This window comes from Balaenoptera borealis (assembly GCF_965194805.1).
Source record: "Balaenoptera borealis genome assembly, chromosome: 3".
Taxonomy (NCBI): Eukaryota; Metazoa; Chordata; class Mammalia; order Artiodactyla; family Balaenopteridae; genus Balaenoptera; species Balaenoptera borealis.
In genome coordinates, this window is record NC_138866.1 from 121324788 (window position 1) to 121351487 (window position 26700).

General features: G+C 49.2%; 1 protein-coding gene across 6 annotated transcripts; it reads right to left on the minus strand.

Annotated features, from left to right (window-relative positions):
• Positions 1–2177: 2177 nt before the first annotated feature.
• STOML1 (stomatin like 1) lies at positions 2178–26136 on the minus strand. 6 transcript variants are annotated; one of them, XM_082387393.1, is made up of 7 exons: positions 25863–26136; positions 24100–24206; positions 22884–23033; positions 22400–22630; positions 19147–19342; positions 18467–18676; positions 2178–17943 (listed from the first exon to the last, which is right to left on the minus strand). In XM_082387393.1, exons 1-7 carry the CDS (start codon positions 25993–25995, stop codon positions 17750–17752), a joined length of 1221 nt encoding a protein of 406 aa, XP_082243519.1. In that variant the 5' UTR covers positions 25996–26136; the 3' UTR covers positions 2178–17749. The 6 variants fall into 6 exon arrangements, with proteins under 6 accessions (XP_082243519.1, XP_082243521.1, XP_082243518.1 ...); XM_082387395.1 differs by having other exon boundaries at positions 22400–22603; positions 25863–26133; XM_082387392.1 differs by having other exon boundaries at positions 18467–18679; positions 25863–26133.
• Positions 26137–26700: the final 564 nt, after the last annotated feature.

Consider the following 26700-nt stretch of genomic DNA (forward strand, 5'->3'; position numbering starts at 1 on the left):
TCTACCTACGAGGTAGAGTCAAAAGTCCCCAGATCCCAGGTCAGAAAGCTGAAGCCTAGAATGGGAGCCTATCCCACTGAGGCCACAGGCTTCAGCAGATGCTCAAGGGAGGCTCCCGGGGAGGCACAGTGCTCTTGGTTCGGGGAGGGGGTGCTCTGGCTCTGGAAGGGCTAGAGGGTGGGGATGAGCGAGACCACAGCAGGAGGAACAGAAGGGGAGGAGGAGCAAACCACCTTCGTGCCTGAGCCAGAAAAGGGTTGTTCCTTGGACGCCGTATTCCAAGAAAACAGTATGGGGCTTTCCTGGGCGGCGGGGATCTGGGTGCCAAAGAGGCTCTCTCTTGGTCCACAGCAGTGCCTGTGCGCCCAGCCCCTCCCCTCTGCACTGGAGGTCCCTCAGCCTGCTTCCACGGCACCTGCACCGGCCCCACACCTGGTGCCCACCCCTTGGGCCAGCCTCCTGAGGAAGGTTCCTGCTTGCCCTGCTGATTCAGGCTGAGTGAGGTTAACAACATCTGCCCTTCCAGCTTGGGGCAGGGGGATCACTCCCCAGCTCCCACCGGGCATCTCCCCTTCATGGTCAAGATACCAAGGCCGTCCTCCAAAGCCTCTGAGCCCTGCCGGTCATGCCCAGGGATGGGGCCTCCCCAGCTGCTCTCACTGTGGCTGCATCGGGTACACACCCAACCACAGCATTTGTTGGGAAGCCCTGCATGTGTCCCCACCAACCCCTGCTGTCCCCCAGATTTAGTCTTACAGGCAGTGTCTGCGGGCAGGGTTGGCACCAGATGGCCAAGGAGAATGAGAGGCAGTGCCCACACCCTGGAAACCTCACTGAAGTCCGGGGATTTGGGTGAGGAGAGCAGCCAGAACCCGGGACCCAAGGGTGCATCTGACACACATCACCCTGGAAATAGCAGCAGAACTTTCTAAGAGTGAGAAAGTCCTGAAAAAGCTTTAACAAAGAAACTCAAGGTATGGAAGGCAGAGGAAGCAGGTATGGATTTTGGTTCCCATATGCCCTGGCTATGTGAAATCACTTATTTAAAAAAAAATTTCTAAAAAAAATTTCTAAATAAATTTTAATCCACTTTGAGCCTCTGGCTACCAGGTGGGAAATTCAATGTCCTGAGTAATTTTACTCCCACCCTGGAGGCCTCAAAAGGCCCAGAACATCAGAGAGGGGCCCTGCAGTCTTCGGTCCCATCTAGTCACTGCATGCAGGCTCGTTGACTGAACCCCCGAGGGCGGGTGTCTCCACTTCCTGCAAAGCTTGGGCACAAGGACACCCAAGCAGCGTGTCCCTCAAGGTTCATACCTGCTCAGGGCACCACCAGGAGCAGGACACCCTCCTTGCTACTAGCAGAGCCATGGCCCCCATCTCCCAAGTCTGGGGGAAGCTGTCTCGACCTCTTTCCTCTGCCTGCTTCCACCACAACCCCCCTAACTCCTCACTCCTTTCCTCCTCCTAGTGGGGGCAACCTTCCATCACCCCACAGTGTGCCTTGGCTCACCGAAGCCACCTCAGATCTGGCCCTTGGGGTGGGGAAGCACAAGTACCTCCTGGGGGTGGAGGGAGAAAAAGAGCCAGCAGGAGAATACCACTAATGATGATGATGATGATGTTTAACTTCTTGAACAGTTAGCCATGGCCAGGCTCTGCCCTAAATGCTATACAAAGGTTATCCTATTTAATCCTCACAATGACCCTACGAGGAAGGCACTGTTATTATTCCCATTTTGCAGATGGGGAAGCTGAGGCATCGAGAGTCATGTAACTTGCCCCAGTTCCCTCAGCTAGTAAATAGGAGAGCCAGGGTTCAAACGCAGGCAAATTTCTGGAGACAGGGGCGTGGCTTCCACCAGATCCTCAAAGGCATCTGAAACCAGACAAGAAGCCACATGCCAGTGCTTTGAAGCACAGCCAGGTCACTGTTCAAACCTTCATCTCCTTCCTCCTCAGCTCTCCGGATTCATGACTCCTGGAAACAGCAGCTCAAAAAGTGGCTGGGCAAGGAGAAGCATAATTCCTCCTAGAAGTAGTGGAATTCATATTTAGATTGTTCTTTATGGGAAGAAGCAAATTAAAATAGACAACCCATCAACTGGTCTAATCAAGAAAAATAATACAAAATGTAAGGTTAGAAAGGAAATATTAACACAGCTATGGAGATGACCTTTGTTAATGTACTTTTTAAAAAATATTTATTTATTTGGCTGCGTCGGGTCTTAGTTGTGGCACGTGGGATCTTATTTGCCCCACAGCATGTGGGATCTTAGTTCCCCAACCAGGAATCGAACCCATGTTCCCTGCATTGGAAGACGGATTCTTAACCACTGGATCGCCAGAGAAGTCCCTGACTTTTGAAATTTAAGAGAATAGTACATACGTTCTCCATGCTTATTAATTAGTGTTTCAACATTAAATAAAAATATTCTAGGAATATATTTGTAAATTGCCAAAATTGACTCAATGAGTGAAACACCTATAACTACAGAAGAAATTTTACAGGTCATCTCTAAAATAGATCCGAGATGTAGAGAGTATTCTCATGAATTCTTTCAAACTGGAAAAACAGGTCATTTCTACTTCTCTATTTCAACTTTTCCCAAGCATATGGAGGAAATGATAGATGGATTTTATGCTTCTGAATTGATTTTTACGAAGCTCACGTAATCCTGACACTCAAATCTGACAAAGATAAGCGTGCTACCCTACCCACCTTCATGATGATAACCACAGACCAGTTTTACTTTGGCAATGGATACAAAACCCTGGATAAAAGGCCAGCAAATGGAACCCTGTATTATGGTGTTGCCTAATGCTGTCAGCGTTGCCCACAATTGTCCAGCACCCAGTGTTTGGCATGCTTTCCCGTGCCCCAGATCTGTGCTGGGGCAAAACTGGACCTGATATTTGGATCCAGGCAATTTGGACACAACATTCCCTTTTTATGGTCCTAAGTGCCCCTCTTAGGAAGCAGAGAAAATAAAATGGAGCAGGTGTGCAAAGCTTGCAAAAATACAAAAAGGCTACAGCTTGAATAATTGCCGCTTGTTGGAAACTTGCGGTCAGCTAGAATACTCCGTTAGGTTGATAATTTGTCATTTCTTTTCCTTTTTGAGAAGTTCTTAAGTGTTTGTTTGTTTTTAAATGTTACATTCTCTGCTTTCTCCCTGCTGGGCTTGGCAACGTCTGATTAAATAGTTAAGTCCTGGCGGAATTCCCTCTTTGCTGTATCAATATGCATACCCCCCAAAAACTTGGGGACAGTGCCTGCGGGGACCTGGGCAACAGAACCCTGGGCCCAAGGGGCTTGATCCAGCTGGCAGCGCACCCCTGGCAAACAAGAGAGGTGGGTCCTTGGCCTCTGTCTGGGGTCCCGGTAGCCTGGGAGTTTCTCAGCCAGCAAATAGGACTGTCACTGCCCCTGGAGGCCACCAGATGGCGCAGGACTCTATTTCCAGAATAAGTGACATCAAAGGCCATCTTATTCATTTATTTTTGGCTGCGTTGGGTCTTTGTTGCTGCACGCGGGCTTTCTCTAGTTGCGGCGAGCGGGGGCTACTCTTCGTTGCGCTGCGCGGGCTTCTCATTGCAGTGGCTTCTCTTGTCGTGGAGCACGGGCTCTAGGTGCACGGGCTTCAGCAGCTGTGGCTCGCGGGCTCTAGAGCACAGGCTCGGTAGTTGTGGCACAGGGGCTTAGTTGCTCCGCGGCATGTGGGATCTTCTCGGACCAGGGATCGAACAGACGTCCCCTGCTTTGGCAGGCAGATTCTTAACCACTGCGCCACCAGGGAAGCCCCAGGCCATCTTATTTCTGATTCAAAGCTATTGTCTCTTTCACTTTTGAAATATAATTCAGGCATATTAGGGAATAATCCGCATCCAGTAAAATTCACCCATTTTAGGCATACATTTTGACGAGTTTTGACAAGTATGTGCAGTCGTAAAAAAACCCCCACAATCAAGATGTAAAATATTCCATCACCTTAAGTTTTCTTATGCCTCTTTGTAGTCAATTTTCTACCCTCACCCACCATCCCCTGGCAACCATTAATCTGCTCTCTGTTCCTACAGTTTTGTCTTTTCCAGAATCTCATATAAATGGAATCATTCAGTATGTGGCCTTTTGTATCTGTCTTCTTTCTCTTAACATAATGTTTTTGAAACTCCTCCATGTTGTTGTATGTATCAGTAGTTTGTTCCTTTTTATTGCTAAGTAGTATTCCACTGTGTGGACCACAATTTGTTTTTCCATTTATCAGAAGATCTGTCTTTGGGTTGTTTCCGGTTTGGGGCCATTATGAAAAAAAACTGCTGTCAATATTCACCTACAGGTCTTCGAGTGGACGTACATTTTCATTTTTCTTGGGTAAATACCTAGGAATTAGGTTTAGTCATGTAAGTGTTATGTTTAACTGTACAAGAAACTGCCAAACTGTTTTCCAAAGCGGCTACTGCTCCACGAAGTGGCTATTGCCAGCACTTCGTATCGTGTGTGTGTTTTTTAAACCATTCTAGCAAGTATGTAGTGGTATTTCGTTGTGGTTTTAATTTTCATTTCCCTAATGACTAACCATGTTAAGCATCTGTTCACATACATATTTTCCATCATATCTCATGCTTGATTTAGTTTCTGTTCAAATCCTTTGCCCATTTTTAATTGACTTGTCTGTCATTATAGAGTTGGAAGAGTTCTTTATTCCGGATACAAATCCTTTATCAGTTATATGTTTTGCAAATATTTTTTCCCAATCTGTGGTTTGTATTTTCATTTTCTTACCAGTACCTTTGGAAGAGCAGAAGTTTTTGATTTTGGTGAAAGCCAATATAATCATGTTTTTATTTCTTTTATGGATTGTACTGTTTATCTTATCTAAGAAATCTCTACCTAAACAGCCATATTCTCTTCTATTTTCTAATATAAAGCATGTAACGCCATAATTTCCCTCTAAGTGCTGCTTTAAATTTTGATATGTTGTTTTCACTTTCATTTAATTAAAATGTTTCTAATTACTCTCATGGTTTTTTTCTTCTTTGAATCATGAGTTATTTAAAAATGTGTTGTTTAATTTGCAACTATTTGGGGTTTTCCAGATATCTTTTTGTTATTGATTTATAGTTTAATTTTATTATGATGAGAGAACAAACTTGGGTGATTTTAATTTTTTTTAATTTGTTGAGACTTGTTTTATGGCTCAGCATATGGTCTGGCTTGGTGCAGTTCCATATGCCTTGAAAAGAATGTGCATCCTGCTGTTGTTGGGTGGAGTCAATCCTATAAATGTCATTCGGATTAAGTTGGTTAATAGTGTTATTCAAGTTATCCATAGCCAGGCTGATTTTCTGTTTAGTCACTCATTCTATCAAATATTGAGAGACAAGTGGATTTGCCTATTTCTCCTTTCAGTTCTATCAGTCGTACTTGTATGTATCCTGATGGTCTGTTCTCCAGTGCATATACTTTGAAGTCGTTTTTCTTCTTGATGAACTTGACCTCTTTATCATTATGTATTGCCCCTCTTTATTCCTGGAAATATTCTCTGTTCCGTAGTCTACTTTGTCTCGTGTTAATATAGACACTTGAGCTTTGGATCAGTGCACGTCTTTTTTTCATTCTTTTACTTTTAACTAGCTCTTTATATTTAAGATGGGTTTCTTGTAGACAGCCTTGGGTTCTGGAGGGTTTTTCCCCCGCTGTTTGCCTTCAGAGGTCCCTGCCTGCCTCCACCTCGGAGCGGGTCCCTCTACATGCTCTTGCTCGCCCCCTGGTGGTAGACTGCTGTTGCTGTGTCTCGGTCCTCCTGGCCCAGCCTCACTGAGCCTGCGCACCTGGGGCTCAGGTGGGCCTTGACAGTGTTCCTGACGGTCGTCTGTGGGTCTTGGACAGGAGAACCTTTCCTGCCCCTCCCACAGGGACAAGTGAGTGCGTTGACTTACCCTTCCCCCAGAAGCAGTGGATCTTAGTTTTCTGCCTCTCTTTCAGCAGCCCTGGGACCAAGTCTGCTGTGGCCTGCCCTCGCCCCCCTCTCACACAGTGGCTTTGAGAGAACTTCCTTCAGGAAGAAGGTGAGGTTGTGAGCCTGCCCTGCAGCAGCAGCCAGTGACTCCTTGCACGTCTGTGCCACCAAGGGGGTCTCTTCCCTCTCCCACTACTGCTCTGCCTCCAATCCTCCTCCTGGGAAAGAGCTGGGAGGTGGGGAAAACTCCCCACCCCCATACATGCTCTCCCCAAGGCAAAACCCTTGGGCTCTTTGGAATTCAATTCTCTTGGTTGTCTATGATGAGCTCAGTTCTCTGATGGGTTTTAAAAATTATAGTTTTGCAAATTACCTGGCTTCTTCTTCTTGTCAGAATAGGAGTGACATTTTCTTGTGGCTTTCTACATCCTAAGAGGAAGCGAAACTCCTCTTTCACTTCTACGTGCAAATAATCAAAGGGGTTTCTGTACACCAAGTGCCCTCTGAGTGAGTCCTAACGCTTTCTCAGGCAACATCTGTGGCGTGTCTCACGGGTTTTTTCATTTCCCCATGGTTTGGGTTGTATTTGCTGTCACTTGTGTAGCTGACTGACATTTACTGAGCCCTCACTATGTTCCAGCACTAAGTGCATTAGCCCATTTCAAACCACCCCTCTCTTTTTCTCTCACGCCCACATCCAATCTATCAGGCTATCCTTTGGCTCTATCCTTAAAATATACGCAGTTCAAAACTAAAAACAGACTTAACAAGGGCCCAGCCATATGCCAGAGAAATGAAGACTTATTTTCATGGAGGAACTTGTATACGATCGTTCACAGCAGCTTTACTTGTAATAGCCCAAACCTGGAAATTACCCAGATGTCCTTCAGAGGGGCAAAGGTGAAACCAACTGTGGTGCATCCACACCATAGAATAGCACTCGGCAATAAAGGGGTGAACTGCTGACACGTGCAACACCTAGGATGCATCTCCAGGGACTTAGGCTGAGTGAAAAAGCCAACTTCAAAAGAATACATACTGCATGATTCCATTTATGCAACGATCCTGAGTAACACAATCACAGAGATAGAGTGCAGATTAGTGGCTATCAGGGTTAGGAACAGGAAGGAGGGGTGTGGCTATAAACGGGTGACACCAGGGATCTCATGGTGATGGTACCATCGAGCATCTTGATTGCTGTGGTGGTTACTCCAGGCTACACACGTGACAAAACTGTGTAGAGCTACACACACACACACACACACACACACACACACACAAGCGCACGTATAACCAGTGAAATCTGAGTAAACTTGATTGATTATGCCAATGTCAGTTCCTTGGTTTTGATGCGGTTCTGTGGTTATATGAGACGCTAGTATGGCTGGGAGAGGGGCACGTGGGACTTCTCTGTGCATTTCTTTGCAACTGCTAGTGAATCTATAATTTCAAAATAAAAATAATAAAATATGCATAACTATAATCCAACCCCTTCTAATCGCCTGCCCTACTGCCAGCCTGGTCCAAGCCACTATCATCTCTTGCCGGCCTCTTAATGGGTCTCCCTATTTTACATACAGTCTGTTCTCAGCAGCTTTTATAATGTAAGGCAGTTTCCGTCATTTGTGGAAATAAATGAAGACCAGCCAAATGAGAAAAGCAAAGTCTGTTTTTCTGGAGCTTGTCAAGGGAGTCAGCCACCATCGCTCTGTTTTGGCAGAGACTCAAAGACAGGCAGAGGAGTGGAAAGCTCTGTAGTGGAAGACAGGGAAGGCTTCAGGTGTGCCCTGACCGGAGGCTGCGAGCCCCAGGAGCTGGAGGCGGGCTAACCAGAAGGGGGCAGCCTATGTGATTGGTTAGGGATGCATATTTGGCTTTCTCTGGTTGGTCCCAAGTTGGAAGCAGGGACAAAAATTAGTGAAGCTGTGAGTTATTAATCGAGTCCTGACTGTTGGGGGCTGATTGTTATGGAAGTTATTGTTTTGCTTCCTGGATTGTCACTCGAGATAGCAGGCTGGCTTCCTGCGAGTCTGACTTCTGGCAGGCTGGCTTTCTGGGCTGACTGTTGTTTATAAGGGGTTGGTTTCCTGGCACGTTGCTGCAGGTTGAGGATCAGAGTTGTTTTTATATGTGGTCTGGCCCTTGTCTGTTTGTAGTCAGTCCCCCACGTTCCTCTCCTAGAACTCTCCAGCCGCATCCCACTGCACAGAGTCCTTACAATGGCTACAAGGCTCCACATGAGCTGGCCCCATTTTCACCTGTAGCCTCATCTCCCACTCTCACCCCCGCTCTCCACTCCAGGCACACTGGCCTCCGTGCTGCTCCAAAACATGCCAGGCCCTCTCCCAAGGCACCGGTGGCCTTCTAACATACTGTATGACTTTATTATTATTTTTTAAATAATGTATATTTAGGCGAAGGGGCAGTGATCAGGGGAGCTGGTATCAGCATAAGCTGCCCTCTGGAACCTTCATCCTCTGTGCCTGAGTCGCAGACTGGGTTTTTAAGGTGCCAAAGCTGAGTTTGGATAATCGAGGCTGTTTGCAGTTCTTCCCAGCCCAGTATCCCGTTCAGCATGGGTGTAAAAATCAGTTCCGGATGAGCAGGCCCTCATGTGGTACCTATGTCCTTTCTTATTCTTAATGCTTGTTGTTTATGTCTGGCTCTCCAAACTAGACTGTAAATTCCACAAGGATAGGCATCTTGGTTTATTCGTTCACTACTATTCCAACACCTGTGACATTGCCTTGTCTAGCACAGAGTGAGTGCCCAATACAATTTTTTAGAATGAATGATTCAAAGAATAGGGGATTATGCATGTGTGCAGATATATTTAATGACATCTACTAATTCTTATGGGGTGCTTGGAGTTTACTGGGCATTGTGCTTAATGCTTTCATATATTATCCCATTTTTATTCTTTATAGCTCTCCTATAGGGTAGGTATTATCAGGGCCACTTAATTGTTCAGGTAAGGTAGTCCCAAGGGACACAGTGCCCAGAGTTCCAGAGCTTCTCAGGAACCTACATAAATGATTAAAACCTGAGAAAAGTCTGACTCCAAAATGCAAAAACTACAGAATAACCCAAATGAATAAATGTTTAATCAAATGCCTACAAACTGTCATAAACTGTTAATTTATGTCATTAATTCTGTGTCACTTTCTTTAATTATTAAATCTAGTGTTCATAAGAACTTCATTCTATTTGAAAATAATTTGTAGATTTTTTTAAACTCTGCAAGTACTTCCAGAATGCAAACGAATGCCCACAGAGTGCTGAGAACTTGCAGATAATTATACTGTGAGTGAATTACTCTTAGCCAAATAATTTCCAAGGCAAACTTACGAAAATCACTTCATATTATTTTACAGTAATATATTATATTTAATGTAGCAATTCTGTGCATTTTAATAATTGATTTGGGGGAGGAACCTCCAAAACTAATAGCACCTTATCCTAGGAAGGTCTTAAAATGGTCTTTGATGTAATTAGCCCCATTTCGCAGATTTAGCTCCATGATCTGCAGTTTCCTGGTTACTCTGGTCAACCTCTCCCAATTCTCCTGGCCAAATTCTCCCACTTTCCTGTCCCTCACTTCCCTCCCTAACCCCATCACCGCTCAGCCTGCCCTGGGCCTGGGTGCACACAGGGATGTGTGTATGTGTGAACGTGTATGGGGAAAGTCAGGCAAGGTGAGCATCTCCTAGGCCTGCACCTCAGGCTCTGGTTCTGCTCTGCACTTTTTCTCCACAGTGGCAACTCCTCTGTCCCAAGATCCTTCCCAGCCCTTGCAAGCACATCTGGAAAGAGAAAACCAGCCATCTCCCAAACTGCCACAAGATGGTGCCACAAGCTCATGACTGGGCTTCTGTGGGCTCCCTTCAAGGGGAGGAAACTCAGACCAGGAGGACAAGGCGCCCGGGAGGCCACGTGGGTGCCATCCTCACTAGCGTCTTCTGCTCCTCAGGGGTGACTCTGGCCCCTCCAGGGTGACTCTCAGGGCCCTGTTCTGGGCCCTGTGGCAGGCACAGCGGTTTGGCTCCTACTTCCTCTTGCTGCCCGTCTCCCTGTTTTGTCTCTCCTTGTTCATCTTCCAGCCTCCCTGTCTGTCTGTCTCTATCTTTCCCTCTCTCTCAGTCTCTCCCTCCATCTCTATCTCTGTCTCTCCTCTCTCCCTATCCCCACCTGTCTCCCTCTGTCCTCTGTCTGTCTCTCTCTACCTCCATCTTCCTTGGTAAATCTAATGCTGCTTCATCTTATTCAACAAGTCCATTTTAAAAACCAGCTGCTGGGACTTCCCTGATCATCCAGTGGTTAAGAATCCGCCTTCCAATGCAGGAGATGCGGGTTCACTCCCTGGTCGGGGAACTAAGATCTCACATGCTGTGGGGCAACTAAGCCCACACGCTGCAACTACTGAGCCCGCATGCCGCCATCTACAGCGCCCTGGAGCCTGCGTGCCACAACTGGAGAGAGAAAACCCACGCGCCACAACTAGAGAGTAGCCCGTGCGCCACAACAAAGAGCCCGCGCCACAACGAAAGATCCCACATGCCTCAACTAAGACCCGATGCAGCCAAAAAAATAAAAAATAAAGGAAAAAAAGAGAAATAACTATAAAAAAATAAAAAACAGTTGCTGGTGCCCATTATATGGCGGACACTGTGCCAGGCTCTGGAAAGTCGATGGCAGGACACTGGACTCACAGTCCAGGGGAAGAGCCTCCCAGCAGAGGACTGTGGTGGGCAAGTCCCTTTTATCCTCAGCCTCCTCCCTCCCCTCGCCCCTCCCTTTCCTCTCTGTTCTTCTCCCGTCTTCTCGCCTTTCCTCTCTCTCTTTCCAGCCTCTCTCCTGGCTTAGTGGCAGAGAATCTGGGGCAGCAGATGGGGAACGTGTCCCTCTCTGTCTACCCCTACACAGTCAACACCCATCCCCATACAGTGGAGTCGGGCTTAGCAGAGCAACACAAAGCCCCAGGATCTTGAGACCCCCTTTATTCTAAGCCATTCCCACTGCCCCACGGCCCCCACTGATGTAGAGGAAGAGTCATGGGCTGGGAGCTATGAGACATAGGTTCTGGGCCCAGCCATGCCACAAATCCCTCTGGGAAGGCTTTCTCTGGGCCTTGGTCTTCCCATCTGTGGACCACTCATCTCCTGCTCCCTTTCAGCTCTGCACCCTAGTTCTCCAGGACTGTCCCTACCTGGCCACCTTCTAGGCTCACCTCGCACTCCCAGCTTCTCTTTGTCAGTCTTGAAGACATTGGCCTGTGGCCATCACTAAACGACTTGCTGTCATGGCTGGGGAGCTGGACTCCACTTGGCCTAGGATGGGAATCAAGAACCACTCACCAGGATGAGCCAGAAAACTTTGCCTTCCAGCTACCCCTCAAACACACAAATCTCCCCAAGTCCCCACCCCCTCATCACTCTCATTTCATGGTTTTTGGCTTGGAGGCCCCACCGAAAGGCTAACCCTGTGAGGCCTGTGTGAATGACCCAATGACTAAGATTCTACCACTAGCACTTCTTTCCCTTGAAATCGTTACAGTTAATAAACATCCCAGAGCTGCACCCCTACCCCACCCCATCCCCATGTGCTAGGCTGTGCGTGGAGGAGGGGTGGGGGTGGGGTTTGCCCCCATCCTTATTTCCTCCCTTCTTTCTCCAGGGTTGAGGGAGGTGTCAGTCTTCGTCCACAGCTAATCCCTCCATCAGGGTTCAGGGTACCATTCCCTTCTCTTCTTCTAGAGTCTCCCTCTCTCTCTCCCTACTGGATCTTTCCCCTCAGCATAATACCCTCTCACTTCCACCTTAAAAATACCCACCTCTATGCTAACCAATGCAATTACACAAGAGAAAGCATTTTAAAGCACTGAAATGAGGAGGTGACGTTTGCAGGTGATTGTATATTGAAGATGAAGTACTATGAATAAAAATACAGTTAGTAAGGTAAGAATTAAGTTAGTACGGTACAGAATTCCTACAGAGCAGTAAATTGCGTTCTGATCAGCTAATATAATGAAAGGAAAGACCTTATTTATAGTAATAATATCAGAAAAGGTTAAGTACCTGGGAATAAGCTTGATAAGAAATGTTCAAGACCAATATGAACACTGTAAAACTTCTGAAGAACATTTTTAAAAAGACATAAAAACATGCCAAGTTCACAGATAGGAAGAGTCAGTATCATAAAGATTGCAATTTTCTGAGTTACTTCACACATTTAACATGATCTCAATAAAGATATAAACAATTTGTTTTAACTAGACTGGGTAATTCTAAAGTTTATTTTTAAAAAAACAAAAGAAGAAGAAGAAGAATAGGCAGGAATTTTTTTTTCCTTTTCTTCTCTTTTCTTTTTTAATTTGGCCGGGCTGCGCGGCTTGCAGGATCTTACTTCCCCTACCAGGGATTGAACCCACACACTCTGCAGTGAAAGCGCAGAGTCCTAACCACTGGACCACCAGGGAATTCCCAGGAAGAATTTCTTAAGAAGCATTAAAAAGTATTAATCTTACAGATATTACACATTTTATGAAGCCTCAATCATTAAAACCATGTGGCCCCAGTGCATGGACAAACATTAGTCCAGTGGAACACAACAGAAAACCCAGATATGGACCCCAAGACAAACAGAAATACATGGCATTGAAAAAAAAATGTGGTTCTATATATTTTATGCTCATTTAAATCCCGAGTGGGTCAAACAGCTACATGTAAAAAATAAAATAATGGGAGTACATGGAATTCCTTTATGATCTCAGAATGGAAGTTTTTCTTATGACTTAAAACCTAAAAGCCATAAAATAAAATATATATCATTTCAAATACATTTGTCAAATTTCATGGAAAAGTATCATAAGCAAAGTCAAAATACAAACAACAAATTGGGTTAAAAAAATTTTACAGCTCATATAAAAAACAGCTAATCTCCCTAGCATTTAAAGAGCTCCCAGGTGTCAAAAGAAAAATAGAAACAACCAACACTAAAAAAATGGACAAAGTAGATGAAATAACAGTTCACAGAAAAAGAAACACAATGGCTCTTAAACATATTACAAAACATTCAACTTCACACAAAATAAGAGACATGAAAAAATTTAAGTTTCGAGGTAATTCAATGGGGAAAATATATCTTTTCAACAAGAAGTGCTAGAATATTTGGATACCCATGGGGGGGAGGGAAGCGGGGGAAACACCTCAGCCTTTTATCTCATACCATACACAGAAAGTAACTCAAAATGGATCACAAGCCTAAAAGTAATAGCTGAATCCATAAACTTTTAGATTTTAGAAGAAAACATAGGGGAAAATCTTCAAGGCCTTGAGCAAAGATGAGCAAAGACTTCCAGGAAAGGACACAAAACCTCTAACCATTGAAAAGTTATAGGGCTTCCCTGGTGGCCCAGTGGTTAAGAATCCGCCTGCCAATGCAGGGGACACAGGTTCGAGCCCTGGTCCAGGAAGATCTCACATGCCACAGAGCAACTAAGCCCATGCGCCATTAACTACTGAGCCTGCACTCTAGAGCCTGCGAACCACAACTACTGAAGCTTGCGCACCTAGAGCCCGCGCACCACAACAAGAGAAGCCACCACTCGCTGCAACTAGAGAAAGCCCACGCACACCAATGAAGACCCAACGCAGCCAAAAATAAATAAAATAAATAAATTTAGGAAAAAAAACCTGGATTAAAAAAAAAGTTGTAGACTGGACTTTATCAAAATTAAAATCTACTGCTTTTCAAGATAAAGCGCTAAGAAGTTAGAAAGGCAAGCTACAGACTGAGAGAAAATATTCCAAATATGTGCTAAAAAACATGTATCCAGGATTTACTAAGAAGTCTTAAAGCTAATACGAATCTATACCGATAAGATAAATAAGCCATTTTTTAAAGTGAGAAAAAATATTGGAGACATATGCCCAATAAGCACCCAAAAGGAGGCTCAAAGCCATCAGTCACACCCAGTGAAAAAGACTGACAGCACCAAGTGTTGGCACAACTATCTTGGAATTGGTTTGTTAGTTTCTTGACCCAGAAATTCTACTCCTGAATATTTACCCAAATGAAAACATATATCCATACAAAGACTTGTACACAGACAGATGTTCACAGGAGCTCTGATAATCAAAACTGAAAACTACTCAAATGTCCATGAACAGATGAATATATAAATTGTACATCTATCCATACAACAGAATATCACTAACAATAAAAAAGAACAAACTACAAATACACATAATAACACAGATGATTCAAAAACACTAAAGGGAAAGAAGCTAGACACAGAAGGGTACACACGGTATAGTTTCACTTGTATGAAACTCTAGAAAAGTGAAATTTAATCAACAGTTACAGAAAGCAGATCAGTGGTGACCTGGACCTGGGGGGGTGGGGGCGGGGACAGTGAGGCTTGAATGGGAAGGGACACAAGGGAACTACGTGAGTTGATAGAAATGTTCTATATCTTGATTGTGGTGGTTGGTGGTTACACGGTGTTCACATTTGTCAAAACACATCAAGCACATTTAAAATGGGTGCATTTTATCATATCACACTTAAAAAAGTAAATGCTGGAGAAAGACAGCAAAAACCCTGTGCTTTTGCTGGGACTGAAAATCCAAGTCTTAAAAAGCAATAAACAATTGAACAACTTTAAAAAATTACACAGAGATGTAATTTTTCACTTACTAGACTGTCAAAAAATCCAAAAGTTTAAAAACACATTGTGTTGGCATGGATATGATGAAAAACAGACTCTCACTCACTGATAATGGGAGTGTAAATTAGAATAACCCCCAGAGAAGGCATTTGGGCAATATTAAATTAGAAACGCTTTGACCTAGCAATTTCCTTTCTAGGACTTTATCCCATAGATGAACTTCAACCACAGGTGAAATAGCATATGTGAAAGATTATTACTGCAAGATTGTTTGAAATAGCAAAACACACACAAAAAATCTGAATGTCCATCAATGCAAACCAGGTTAAATAAACTATGATACACCCATTCAATGGAATCCTATGTAACTACAAAACTGAATAGGGAAAGTCTAGGTGTGCTAATATGGAAAGATCCTCAACTGTAAGGTTAAGTGAACAAATCAACATTGTATTTGCTATGCTGCCATTTCTGTAAAAAAACAAAAAACAACCGACCCCCGTCCAGAGAGTAATATATTTGGATTTTCTTGTAAATGTATTTTTTTTAACCCTCAACTTCTGGAAGAATAACCAAGAAACTAATACCATGGGATTCCTGTTTGAAAATATGTGGATGGAATCAGGAGTGTGAGGGACAATTTTCATAGCACGCCTTTTTAAAATTCTCTTATTCAAAATTAAATACTTATTTAAAAGTAACATCAGAATAATACATTATATATCAATATAGCGTAATAATATAACTATTTATCACTATTCATCAGGTTATCTTGAGGAAAACAAATACAGGAAGTGCCTAGTGCAGTACAGGGGCATACTTGGCACGGTATCAGTTACTACTGTTACCCCCTCCCCCCAAAATCCCTGCATACATCCCCCTTCAGACTTTAGGTTCCACTTCCCCAAATCGGAGGTGCCCACTGCCTCTTCCTGTGCTCTCACAGGGACTTTCCCCTCTGCCGAATGTCCTTCCCCCATTTCCTTTCTTCTCTCATCTCCATGTAGCTGTGAGTCTCAGGCATCACCTCCTCAGGAAGCCTTCTTTGAGGGACGCCCTCCCCCTCCCTCCCCACACCCTGGCCCCATTAGGTGCCCCTCGTCCCCCACTGGGGACTACAAAGTCTGCTGGGTCCTCCGAAACTCAGAGGCCTTGAACCTGTGGGCTCCCTTTCCTGGAGTGCTGGCTTCACCAAGGAATGAGTTCCCCTCGACAGGAGGGTATTAACCGCGGGCAGCAGGCTTTGCTCTCCACCCACACAGACATCTAGAAAAGTTTGTTGCCCCTGTGATGCTGGTCCTCCAACAGCCACGGAGAAAATCTGAGTTTCGGTTTCCCTTAAGCTTTCAAGAGGAAGACGCCTGGGGTTTCCCCTCTTCCCCCTGGGGCGCTGTGTGCAGTAGCAATGGAGGGAACAGCGATGGACGGCTCAGGCAGGAAGCTCATGGTCCAGCAGGGAGGGCGGGCACTTACACAAGACCCCTGACAGACACAGTGGGGAACAGGCACAACGACAGCGCCAGAGTAGAGGGGGAGCCCAGGCCAAGCAGAGAAGATCACGCCCCACCAGGGCTCACGGGCAGCGGGAGTGTGGCCGGTGGGGATTGGAGGGAGGCTTTTGAACAGGCAGCCCTGGCTGGGCGGCCTCCAGGAGTGGAGAGAGGGACAGAGCAGGGGCAGCAACCTGGGGCTCTGGCCCTCCAGGAAGGGGCCCTGGGGCTGAAACCGGAACCCAATGGTGGTTTGGTCTATGCTGGGAGGACCTACAAGAGGCCAAGGCGGGCACTGGCAGGAACAAAAGGGCAAACTGGATGGAGCCTGGTGCCAAGGCAGCTGGAGAGGGCCCTGAGGGGAAGGCCTGGTGCCAGAGCACAAGCCAGAGGCTGCTCCTCAAAGAGGAGCCTCAAATTTCTGTGTTTTTTTTTTTTTTTTTTAACAAGTCTCTCCAGGATGTGAGATTCATCATTTTTTAGAACCCGAGATGTCTAAGGCCCCCCCCTTCTCTGGGGTCCCTGAGGTTTGGGCCAGAACAGTAGGGAAACAGTGACGAGGGGTATAACAGGAGGGGCAGCTGATAGCAGCTCCTACCCCTCTCTTGAATGTGATACGAGCCCCCAGCCCTGCCTTCGTTAGGTTAATGTTTGCCAGACCAGCTCTGTCACACCCACACCCCCTCTTTCCTGCCAAACCTCTACCCTGACTATAAAGAGGAACAGAGTGCCCTGCTTCTGCCTGCTTTGAGACCCATGGCAGGAAGTGGAACTGTGGGTGACTGAAGAACACTGTCAGGGCTTGTGCCACCCTTCAGGGCCTGGGCCCCGGTCCGGCAGCAGGGGCATCACCTCAGAGATCCTCCGACCCACCTCCATTACCCCTATTTCTCTCCAAATACATTGTAAACATCACATTTATTTGAGGTTTTCACACCTCCGGAAAGCACAGGAACAGCAGGGCTCTCCTTCATGCTGCCCTGGGCTCCAGTCCGTCAGGCATGCAAGACCGAGCTGGGAGATGAGTCAAGACATCTTCAGGAGCAGGGCCGGGGAGGAGCCAGCCCCTTTCCTGTCCCCATCCCCCCCAGCCTGGGCCTGGACTGCAGTCAGTGGGGCGGACCCAGCCCATCCCCAGATCCCTCCCACTGCAGGGACCTCTTCTCGGTGGCCGCCTTCCCTCTCCCTCCTCCAGCCTCTCTGACCCCGCTTCTGGGGCTTGGAGCCTGAGCTGCATGCACTGCTCCCTCACACTGGGACCAAACCCGCGGCTGTCAGGCTGTTTTCTGTCAGCCCTGGCTCTCCAGTCAGGCAGCCAGCAGAGCACAGCAGGCCTGGCTCTCCTGTCATCGCGCTGTGTACCCAGCTCAGACCGGGTACTCGGCAGGGGACCAGGATCAGCAAAGGCTTGTCCAGAGAACCACTGTGGGTGAGAAGGGCAGGGCTGCCTGACTCGGCCTTTCCCAGTCTCCAGGGTCTCCCAGCCTCCACTCATTGGCTCTTGCTGGGCCTGAAACTTCTCAGGGCCTCAACAATCCAAGGTGCAGTGTCAATGACTCCTCCTCCAAGATGCCCCCCTGGCTTGGTGCCAGGCTCGGGGCTGGGCTATGGACAGTCAGGCAAACCTGCTACTTCAAGGCTCTGAGGACAGCCTCCAGCTTCATGGCCACAGCCAGGTCGCCCTTCACCTTCAGCCGTCCGCTCATGTAGGCCCCCAGGGGCCGCAGCTCCCTGCACAACAGGGCCTGCAGGTCCTCCTCAGCCATCTCCACCACCACATCAGGGATGGCATCAGGCACCCCATGTCCCACCCTCCCTTGCCCTGTGGGGAGAAAGAAAACTGAGCATTAGTAGGGGGATGACTATGCTGCAGGGGGTAGAAGAGGTTAGCATGTCCCACTGGGAGGGGTGGAAATAGTGGTTAAGTGTTCAAGTTCTAATACCCTGGGTTCAAGTCCCATTGGCTGTGTGACCACTCAGAGCCTCAGTTTCCAAATTGGTGAAATGGGGACGACGATAATCCCTAAATCATACGCTGATGATAAGTAGGTGAGATAACGCACAAAACAAGCTCAGCACTGAGCCTGCCATGAACAGGACTGCAACGTGTGTGGGGCTCTTGGTACAGGAAGCTCGGCCATCTGAGTTGTCCTGGTGACGAGGACAGGGCAGTGAGACCGAGGCCTGGATAGTCAGTGTCCGCAAATGGCATCTGAGTCCCTGACTGCTATGGGTTTGCCCTAAACTGCTGGCAGGAGCAGGGCCCAGTCTGAAAAAGGATCATGGGTGGTAAGGGCTATGAGCAACCCAGGTGGGAAGGAAGAGAGCAGGGAGGGCAGCTGCACCTGTAGTGAGGTCCAAGAAGTAGATGCTCTGAGTGCCACTGGACAGGACGACATTGAACTGGTAGCAGGCCCCGACCTGGCTGACCAGGGCCTCAGACAGGAAGGGCTTCAGAGCCATCAGCAGTCCCTCGGCCACAGGCTTCTTGGGGCTGGACCTGGCACCACCATGAGGGGCAGACGGCTCAACCTCGTTCACCATATCCAAGGTATCTGCTGGGGGGTGCCAAGGGGATTGGGGAGGGAGGCAGAGAGAAGGAGGTCAATGTGCTGCCAAGGTCAACGTGTGGCCTCCGTACCTTCGCGGCAGTTCCCTCTTACGCTCTCTTCAGGCCCACGTTCAGTTTCCTCCTCATTTTCCTAAGAAGCTGCCCTTGAGTTTTTAGCCATAACCCCAAATCCCATTTCTAAGCTACTCCAGCCTTGAATCCAAAACTCTTTTCTGGCTGCTGTTGTTTCCTCCCATGGAGGCTCCCAAAGGCCTCCACACACTCAGACACCTGGACTCTTCTCACTGCCTTAGCTCTGGTCAGCTCTAGAATCGGGGTGGCCTGAACAGCTGGGCGGGGTGTGCACTGCACAAGCTGCTTGGTTAAGGGAACAAGCAGCAAAGTTCAGCCTGTGCTGGACGCCAAGCTGAGCGCCCTGGGGAGCACCCTCGCTCTTTCCCCGAGGCTCCTTACCCGGCTCGGGGAGTGGGGCACCTCCTGCCACTGAAGACATGCCTCCTCCCAGGAAGTGGAGGGCCAGCTGCTGCAGGGTGCTGTCCAGGCTGGGCCCAGCTGGACTGTCCTGGGGCAGCTGGAGCACGGCCTCCACTGCCAGCTCCACGCGGTCCACCTCCAGCCCCCAGGCCCTGGTCACATCGTTGATCTCCAGCTGAAGGATGGTGTGGGGAGAAATGGCACTCATTCAACAAACCTTTCCAGAGCACGTTCTTTAGGCAGGCTGGTATGGCCATGGTGGCACATGAGGCACCAGGCCTGCCCTTAAGAAGTTCCCAGCCTGGGACGGAGGCAGAGGGCAATTACAACCCAGCTGTGGGCAGCTGGTAGTGAGCAATCAGGAGAGGGTGTGGGGCAGGGAGGAGGGGGTGATGCCAGGAGGAGGAGGACTCATCCAGGTGAAGGGGCATCAAAGGAGGACCTTTCCAGGCAATGGGAACAGCAGGTGCAAAAACGCAGAAAGGAGCACCTCGAATGTTCGGGGAACTGTGAGGAACCACAGTTCCATTTAGCTGGACCCTCAATTGTGGCCTGGGACACCAGAGACAGCCGAGGGCTCAGAGGAGGCTACTCCCTCTCACTTGGATTTATTCTGAGGCACAAGGAGTCCCGGAGATGAGTATAGCAGGCAAGTGTCAGAGCAGTCTTGCGTGTTGCAAAGATTCTCTTGGCTGCTATGTGGACACTGGATTGGAGGGGCTGAGGGTAGAGGCATGGAGACCAGGTAGGACGTTGTTTCAAACTGCAGGCAAAAGTGATGCAGATGCGGTGTCAGGCAGAGAGGCAGCTGTGAGCCGAGACACACCAGGGGAGGGGCACAACTCTGTAAACTCTATTAAGCTACAGAAGGACACTAGAGAAATAGAACCGCTGGGCTTGTCGGCTGCCCGGATGTGCGAAAACAAGGAGGGCGGTGAGGAGTTGGAGGAGTCACGTTTCTAGTATGGCTTCCTGCACGGATCATGAATGCGGGCATTTATCCAGAGAGCAAACACAGAGGAAGACACAGATTTGGGGGTGGGTAGGGAAGGAATGGTGACTTTTTAAACACGTTAAGCTTGAGGTGTCTGTGGGACGGCCAACCGCAATTGGATAAGTGGGGCCAGGAAGCAGGGCAGAGTGGGACTGGATCAGAGTGTTGAGAATAATTAGTGTCTAGAGTTAGCAAAAAGCCTCAGGTGGGTAAGCTCTCCTGGGAGGTCACAGGTGAGAACAGACCACTGAGGGAAACCTGGAAACAGAAGGGCAGGAGAACAGGGAGTAACCAGGAGTGTGGAATAACGGAAGCCCGAGGAAGCAGAGGATCCAAGAATAAAAGAAGGATGGGTCCATGGAGTCAAAGGCTGCCTCCAGGTGAAGTAAGGGGAGGACTGAGAAGTGCCCCTGTGCTAGCAAGAGGGAGGTCACCATGAGGTCGGCAGTGACGTCAGTCTTAGGAGCGTGGGGGAAGCCTAGATTAAGGACAGGAGGGGAGGAAGGAAAGGGGAGAGAGGGGTTAAGAGCTAGAGGGGGTCTGGAACAAAGGGAGAACATGTGTCCTTGCAAAAAGGCAAGAAGAGGCTGAACTGAGGAAGGGAGCCGAGTCCTGGGACCAGAGCACTGCCCGGTGCAGAGGAAGCAGATGCTTCCAGTGAGGCAGGAAAACAGCACAGATGTAGATGAGTTTGAAGGGGTGATGCTGGAGGAAGCTGAAAGAGTTCTCACCCTAGAGTGTTTTCTCCTGAGGATTAAGAGGCAAGGCCTGTGGCAGAGGGACGGGTGGGGTGGCAATGGGGGAGGCTGGGCTGGGGCAGTGAGGGGTGAAGCGGCTGGCCTGGAGCACGCGGGTAAGCAGCTAAGGAGGGCCCAGCAAGTGAGAGGTGGGGAGCGTGCAATCCCTCTAGAGGAAAAGTACGCAGAAGTGGAGGCGCGGTAAGAATGAGAAACGTATGCCTGAAACAGGCCTTAGGGAGGTGTGCTGGATTTCCTGAGATTTCATTTTAACCAGGCACTGACCCCACTTTACCAGGAGCCAACTCAATCTGGGCAATGGCCCTACATGACTCCAATGCCCTGGTATGGGACTCACTCCCTCAGATGGCCTCTCTTGGCTTTGCTGCACCAAAGCCATGTACAACAAGGCCGAGAGCAATTTCCTCTTCCTAAAGGTAGATCAAAACTGAATGTGGTTTCATGAATAAAAATTATCAAATTGTGATCTGAGTTGTATAAGACTGAGCACTGGATTGGAGGGTGGGGGGCAGGTGATCTGGCTCTGGTCCAGCTCTGCCCTGACCACAGCTCTTAGGGGCAAGTCAAATAATTTCTGAGCCTTAGTTTCCTTTCTCCAAAATAAAACAATAATACCAGCCTTTGCAGCAAAATGTAAAGCAGAGATACACTGAGGCAGGCAAAATGCTATGCATATGAGAGCTTCTCTTGGGAATTTCACCCAGATGATTTACTTCCTGAAGGGATTGCGACATCCAGGACTGGCATTACCCCACTCCCCTTCCTGTCCTTTAACCCTGGAGAAAGCAGATCTTAGGGGAACGAGGGGAAACTTCACCCATGGTCCCCTGCCAGGACACGGGAGAAAGCACAAGGTGAACGTGAGGAGCAGGGGACATGCCTTCACGCATGTATTTCAACCCCATCTTGTCACAGGAGGGATTTGAGGTGAATGCTAGTGTAATTGCTCACACTCAGAGAAGAGGCAGGAAAAAGGTCCAAATGTCCTCAGGTCCCTTTGTTCTCTTCAGAACAAAGAACACAAACCCACAAAAATGCACATGCTGCCTTGAGGAGCATGGAATTCCCTTGAAGGTGACTGGGCCAGGAAGGCCCCTGCTCCTTTCACCCACCTGCCTGCCCCGAGGCTGCTGAGTGCCCCTGAGGCCCAGTGTTGTCATGGCAATGCCTGCAGAGCAGTGAAGAGTAAAACCTCAGGCAGTCGGGGCAGGACCCAAGAATTTGTGTCAGGCCACTCCCCCGTCCCAGCCCCTTCACCTCTCAGGGGTAGATGTGCCCAAGATCCCTATGGTCTGTGCCACCTTCTGTTCCTCAACTCACAGTCCCACCCAGACCACTGACTCTTCAAAAGTTGTTACACTCTTGGGACATAAGGTAAACTGAGGCCCAGAGTGATCTGGTGCTCTGCTAAAGTGCCCTGGCAGGCAGAGCTGGGCCGAGGTGCCAGCCATCGAACTCTTCCCTGTGTGGAGCTGCCTACCAGGAGCTGGTCGCTGATCTTGAGCTTCTCCATCTGGATCTCCCGCAGAGGCCTCTTGAGCAGAGCCTTGGTCATGGCATTCTGGGCCGTCATGCGTGTGGCTGTGTTCAGGTCCTTCACTGTCATCACCGACAGTACCGGGTCCCAGATGCGGAACTGGACGTCAGCCCCCACAGACAGCACAGCCCCATCCTTAGAGGCCAACTGTTGGGGGAGGCCATGAAAGAGGGGCTGGGGGTGCAAAGAGGCCAGGCCCACTGAGACCACCCAACTTGACCCACTCGCCTGGTCACTAGCTCCTCAAGAGCAAAATGGTATACCCAAGTGCGTGGGCTTAGGTATATGGATCACGGATATCCTCCCAGCCCCCTCCCCCTTTTTCTGGTATCTTCCTCATTCCTCACCCCTAATGGCTACTCACAGGCCAATACACCCAGCATAAGCCCCCACTCCCTCTGTCCAGGGGAGCCAAGAAGCCCCTCACCTTGCAAGGAGGGACACTGAAGGCTCGTGTCCTCAGATCCACCCTCTGAAAAGAGTCAATGAAGGGCAGGAGGAGAACCATACCGGGTCCTTGAGGGGTGCGGATCCGGCCCAGTCGAAACACGATCATGCGCTCATAGGTGGGCACGATCTGTCCACAGCAGCAAGGGAAAGGGTTGAAAGCACTGAGCTGCTGCTGGCAATGATGTCTCCCCAGGTCCCTCCCTCACCTCTCCCTCTGGCCTTGTTCAGTGTCAGGTATCCTGAGCTCTGTCTTTAGATGAAAAAACCAAAGCTCTGAGAGGTTAACTGATGTGCTCAAAAATCACAAAGCCCCCAAGTGAAACACGGAAGATCTGAACGCAGTTCTGAATGACTCCCAAAGCCATGCTCTCAACTGCCATACTGTATTGACTTGATCCTCAGTGAAATCTTTCACCTGTGTGATCTGAAGCTAGACATGACTCAAACCAGGAAACTGTCTGCCCTTGTCTTAGTTAAGGGGAAAGCTGGGCTGCTCTAATAGCAGCCCCGAGCAAAGGGCTTTGCCAACTTCAGGTTCCTGGAGTCCTCAAACAAGGAAATATGTCCAAATTGAGAAATGAAGGCTCAGAGAGGCAGTGACTTGCCCAAGGTCACATGATATTTGTTTCAGTGGCAGTTTGGGGACTAGGATTTAGGACCTTCTAAGGACTCCCTTTGAGACCACACCAAACCCCAAGCTTTCTAGAGACACTGGCTGTTGCCTGGGGCCGCACGAGGGTAGGCTTCCACCTTCACTGCAGCTCTCAGGTGCAATCCTCAACTCTAGCTCATCCTTTCCCATCTGCACCATCCCTTGTTGAAAACGAGGCCTGCCTGAATTCCTATTACTCATCACCTGCTGGGCCAGGTTGAGTGTTTTTCATTTCTAATTTAACCTAACCCAAAGGGAGGAAGATATCTGTGTGCACCTTAAAGCCAGTGTTCAGACCGCCAAACTTGGGAGTTTGGGAAGACTTGTTTCTGCCACTTATTGGCTCCCAGTATGACTTTGGACAAGTCTGAGCTTCAGTTTCCTCATCTGAAAGGTGAGAATGAACAATTCTTGTCCAGCCCATTTCACAGAGCTGTGATAATATTTAGGGGAAGGGGGCAGAGGATGGGGAATTCACCCACCAATGCCAAAGCTCTCAACATGGCCCAACCATTCTGGGGGCTGACCCAGCCAGCCTTACCTTCAGGGCAAACCAACCAGAAATGGGGAAGGTGATCAGCAGCAGCAAGAACCCCAGGAAACTGATGAGGCCATGGCAGAGGCAGGAAGGCCAGCTCTGAGGTGCATCTGGGGACAAGAGAGCAGAGGTAGTCAAGGAATGCCAGCTGGGTCTGGCAGGACAGCTGCTGGCTGAGTGAACTCAGTCAAGTGTACCTTTTGCCCACCTCCCCTTTCAGTGGCTCCTTCCTTTTCAGGGCTAAGATGTTCTTTCCTAGCTCACAATTCTTCACTCCACTTTAGTGCCGTGCCCTAAGGACCATCAGATACTCGCCTTGCCTAATACTACTCCTATATCTTTGGGCAGGTGCTAGTTAAGGACTGTTCCTTCCTCCCATACACCAAAACAAATCTGTCCCAAGTCTCACCCTCACAAGGCCTATTCTCTGCTAGACGGTAGTCATTGGAGTTGAGAAGCCAATCACACGATGCTCTCCTCACTGGGCTGAGCAGGAGTCAATCCTTTTGTCTGATTTATATTGCCTCCCATTGCTGGCAAAGCCAGGAGTACCTGGGCATCTGTAAACACACGCTGGGTTGAACTGAATGCTGCTGGCGTAACACCTCCTCTACTATCAGCCCCAGAAGTGTGCTCTCAAGGAGTCCTTTTGGAGACAGCCTAAGGCTATCTGGTGAGGGGAGAAAGCACAACTCCAGGTGGCATCACTGGACCTTAGCCTAAAGGGATAAAGCATCAATTGCTCTTCAACAGATGCCAGAGATGAGGGCAAAGCTGTTCTTTCCTAGCTCACAATTCTTCACCCCCCTTTAATGCCCTCTGGGCCATGCCTCGCTTGAAGCAGCTTCAGGTGAGAGGTGGCGGGGCAGAGAACTAGGAAAATGAGATTCATCTGAACCACAGGTCCCTGCCCCCGTGAACCAGAAGCCCAGAATGGGAGTGAAAGCTGAGAAAGCCCCAGAATCTGGGAGAGGTTATTTTCTGCTCTCTTTCCTCTCCCAACCCTGAACAAAAAGCAGACAGGAGCCTCTGCTCCACACTTCCAGGAACCCTATACTTCTGGGCTCTCTGAGCCCCAGAATGCTAAATCTCCTTTCTTGCCTCGTTCTGACCCATGTGGCCCCTGCAGGAAAGGAACCCTTGGATAGAGGCAGCTTTCATTAGAGGAGGGTCACAGAGGGGCCACATCCTCTGAGGTTTTGGTTGTTAGGCTATGGCATGTGGGATCTGGCCTACGGGCCAAGGGAATTACTCAAGGATTTGGAGCAAGACAGGGCCTGGAAGACATGACAGGCACCTGAGGGCCTGCCTTTGGGGCCTGTGCATCTCCACCAGGAAACAGGGAGATGCTCAAGCTCAGGGAGTCTAGAGGTGCCCCCTGAGGTGAAGATTCTGCCATTTCTCTGCAGCCAAGTGCCCTTGGCGTGCTGGTGACCTCCTATGCCTAGACCTTAGTTTCTTTCTAGGCAAAATGGAAACCGAAAACCTCTGGGCTGATAAACGCCGAGGAGAAACGAGGTGGGGCGCGGCTTCTTGGAAGATGAGAGAGCTCTGGTGCTGCAGCCCCGTAGCCCTAGGAGGGCTGGATCAGCAGTAGCATCCCAGCGCCTGGTCCAAACCCTTCTCCACATTGTGGAGACCCCCTCTCGGTCCCTCCTCTCAGGATGTGAGCGCGCAAGACCGGCTGACTCCCGAGAGGCAGAGAGTTCGGGCCCAGGGGTGCCAGCCGATCTCTCCCGGGTCCGCTGTGCTGGGCGGCCACTCACCGGCCCCCGGCCCCACGCCGCCCGGCTCCGGGGACAAGCAACCCTTCTGCGAGCCCAGGAAGCCGAAGCTCGACTGCTGGAAACGGTCAAAGTCCCCCAAGGGCAGCGCCCGGTACCCAGACCTGCCGAGCATGGCTCCTAACGGGGGTTACGCCCCGCGCCCCAGCACGGTGCCGAGCCTGACCAGCCGGCCGCTACACTGCCCCGCCCCTGCTGGCCGCCGTTCCCGGTTTCGCTTGCGCGGCCATGGGCGGTGGCCCTGGCGCAGGAGGAGGAAGCAGGCCGGGCTCGGCTCTCACCGTCGCACAGCGCCCCCTGCGCTGGGAAGACCGAACTGCGGCCGCGGGGCAGGGACGGCGGGTAGTCTGTGTTCCTGGAAGCCCGCAGGAGTCCGTCCTCCTACACCCTCTTCCCACTAGGCCTTAGAAAAGGAGCCGGAAGAGAAGTTGAGCTTTGTAAGGGGGTTTTCAGGAGCTGAATCTTCTCCAGAAGCAAGGAAATGCTACCAGCCTTCTCAGCACAAACTCAAAAACTAGGGACGAATTTTGGGAAGATTGCCCTTATATGGAATTAGGGTTCCAAGGCATGATAAACAAATTATTCCTCTTTGTGTCCCCCCAGCCCGCAAGCAGGGCCTGGCACAGAGTGGATCTCAGTGCTTATCTGTTGAATGAAGGAGTAGCCAGGTCATTGTGGGTCAAGGTGGGGCAGGAGGGCCTGAACTTGGGCACAAAAAGAAAGAAATTTCGTGTGCACACCTCAGGGAGCAAGGCAGAGTAAGGAAGGAGGGGATTGCACAGCGGAACCCAGGGCAGCCCTCCAGAGCATCACAGAGGTG

Coding starts and splice junctions, on each gene's coding strand:
- STOML1 (XM_082387392.1), bottom strand. CDS start 25,995: ATGCTCGGCAGGTCTGGGTACCGGGCGCTGCCCTTGGGGGACTTTGAC. Junction 23,034..24,099: donor CTGGTTGGTTTGCCCTGAAG/GTAAGGCTGGCT, acceptor TGCTGTGGACAG/ATCGTGCCCACCTATGAGCG. Junction 18,680..19,146: donor TGCCCCACTCCCCGAGCCGG/GTAAGGAGCCTC, acceptor GGCACCCCCCAG/CAGATACCTTGGATATGGTG.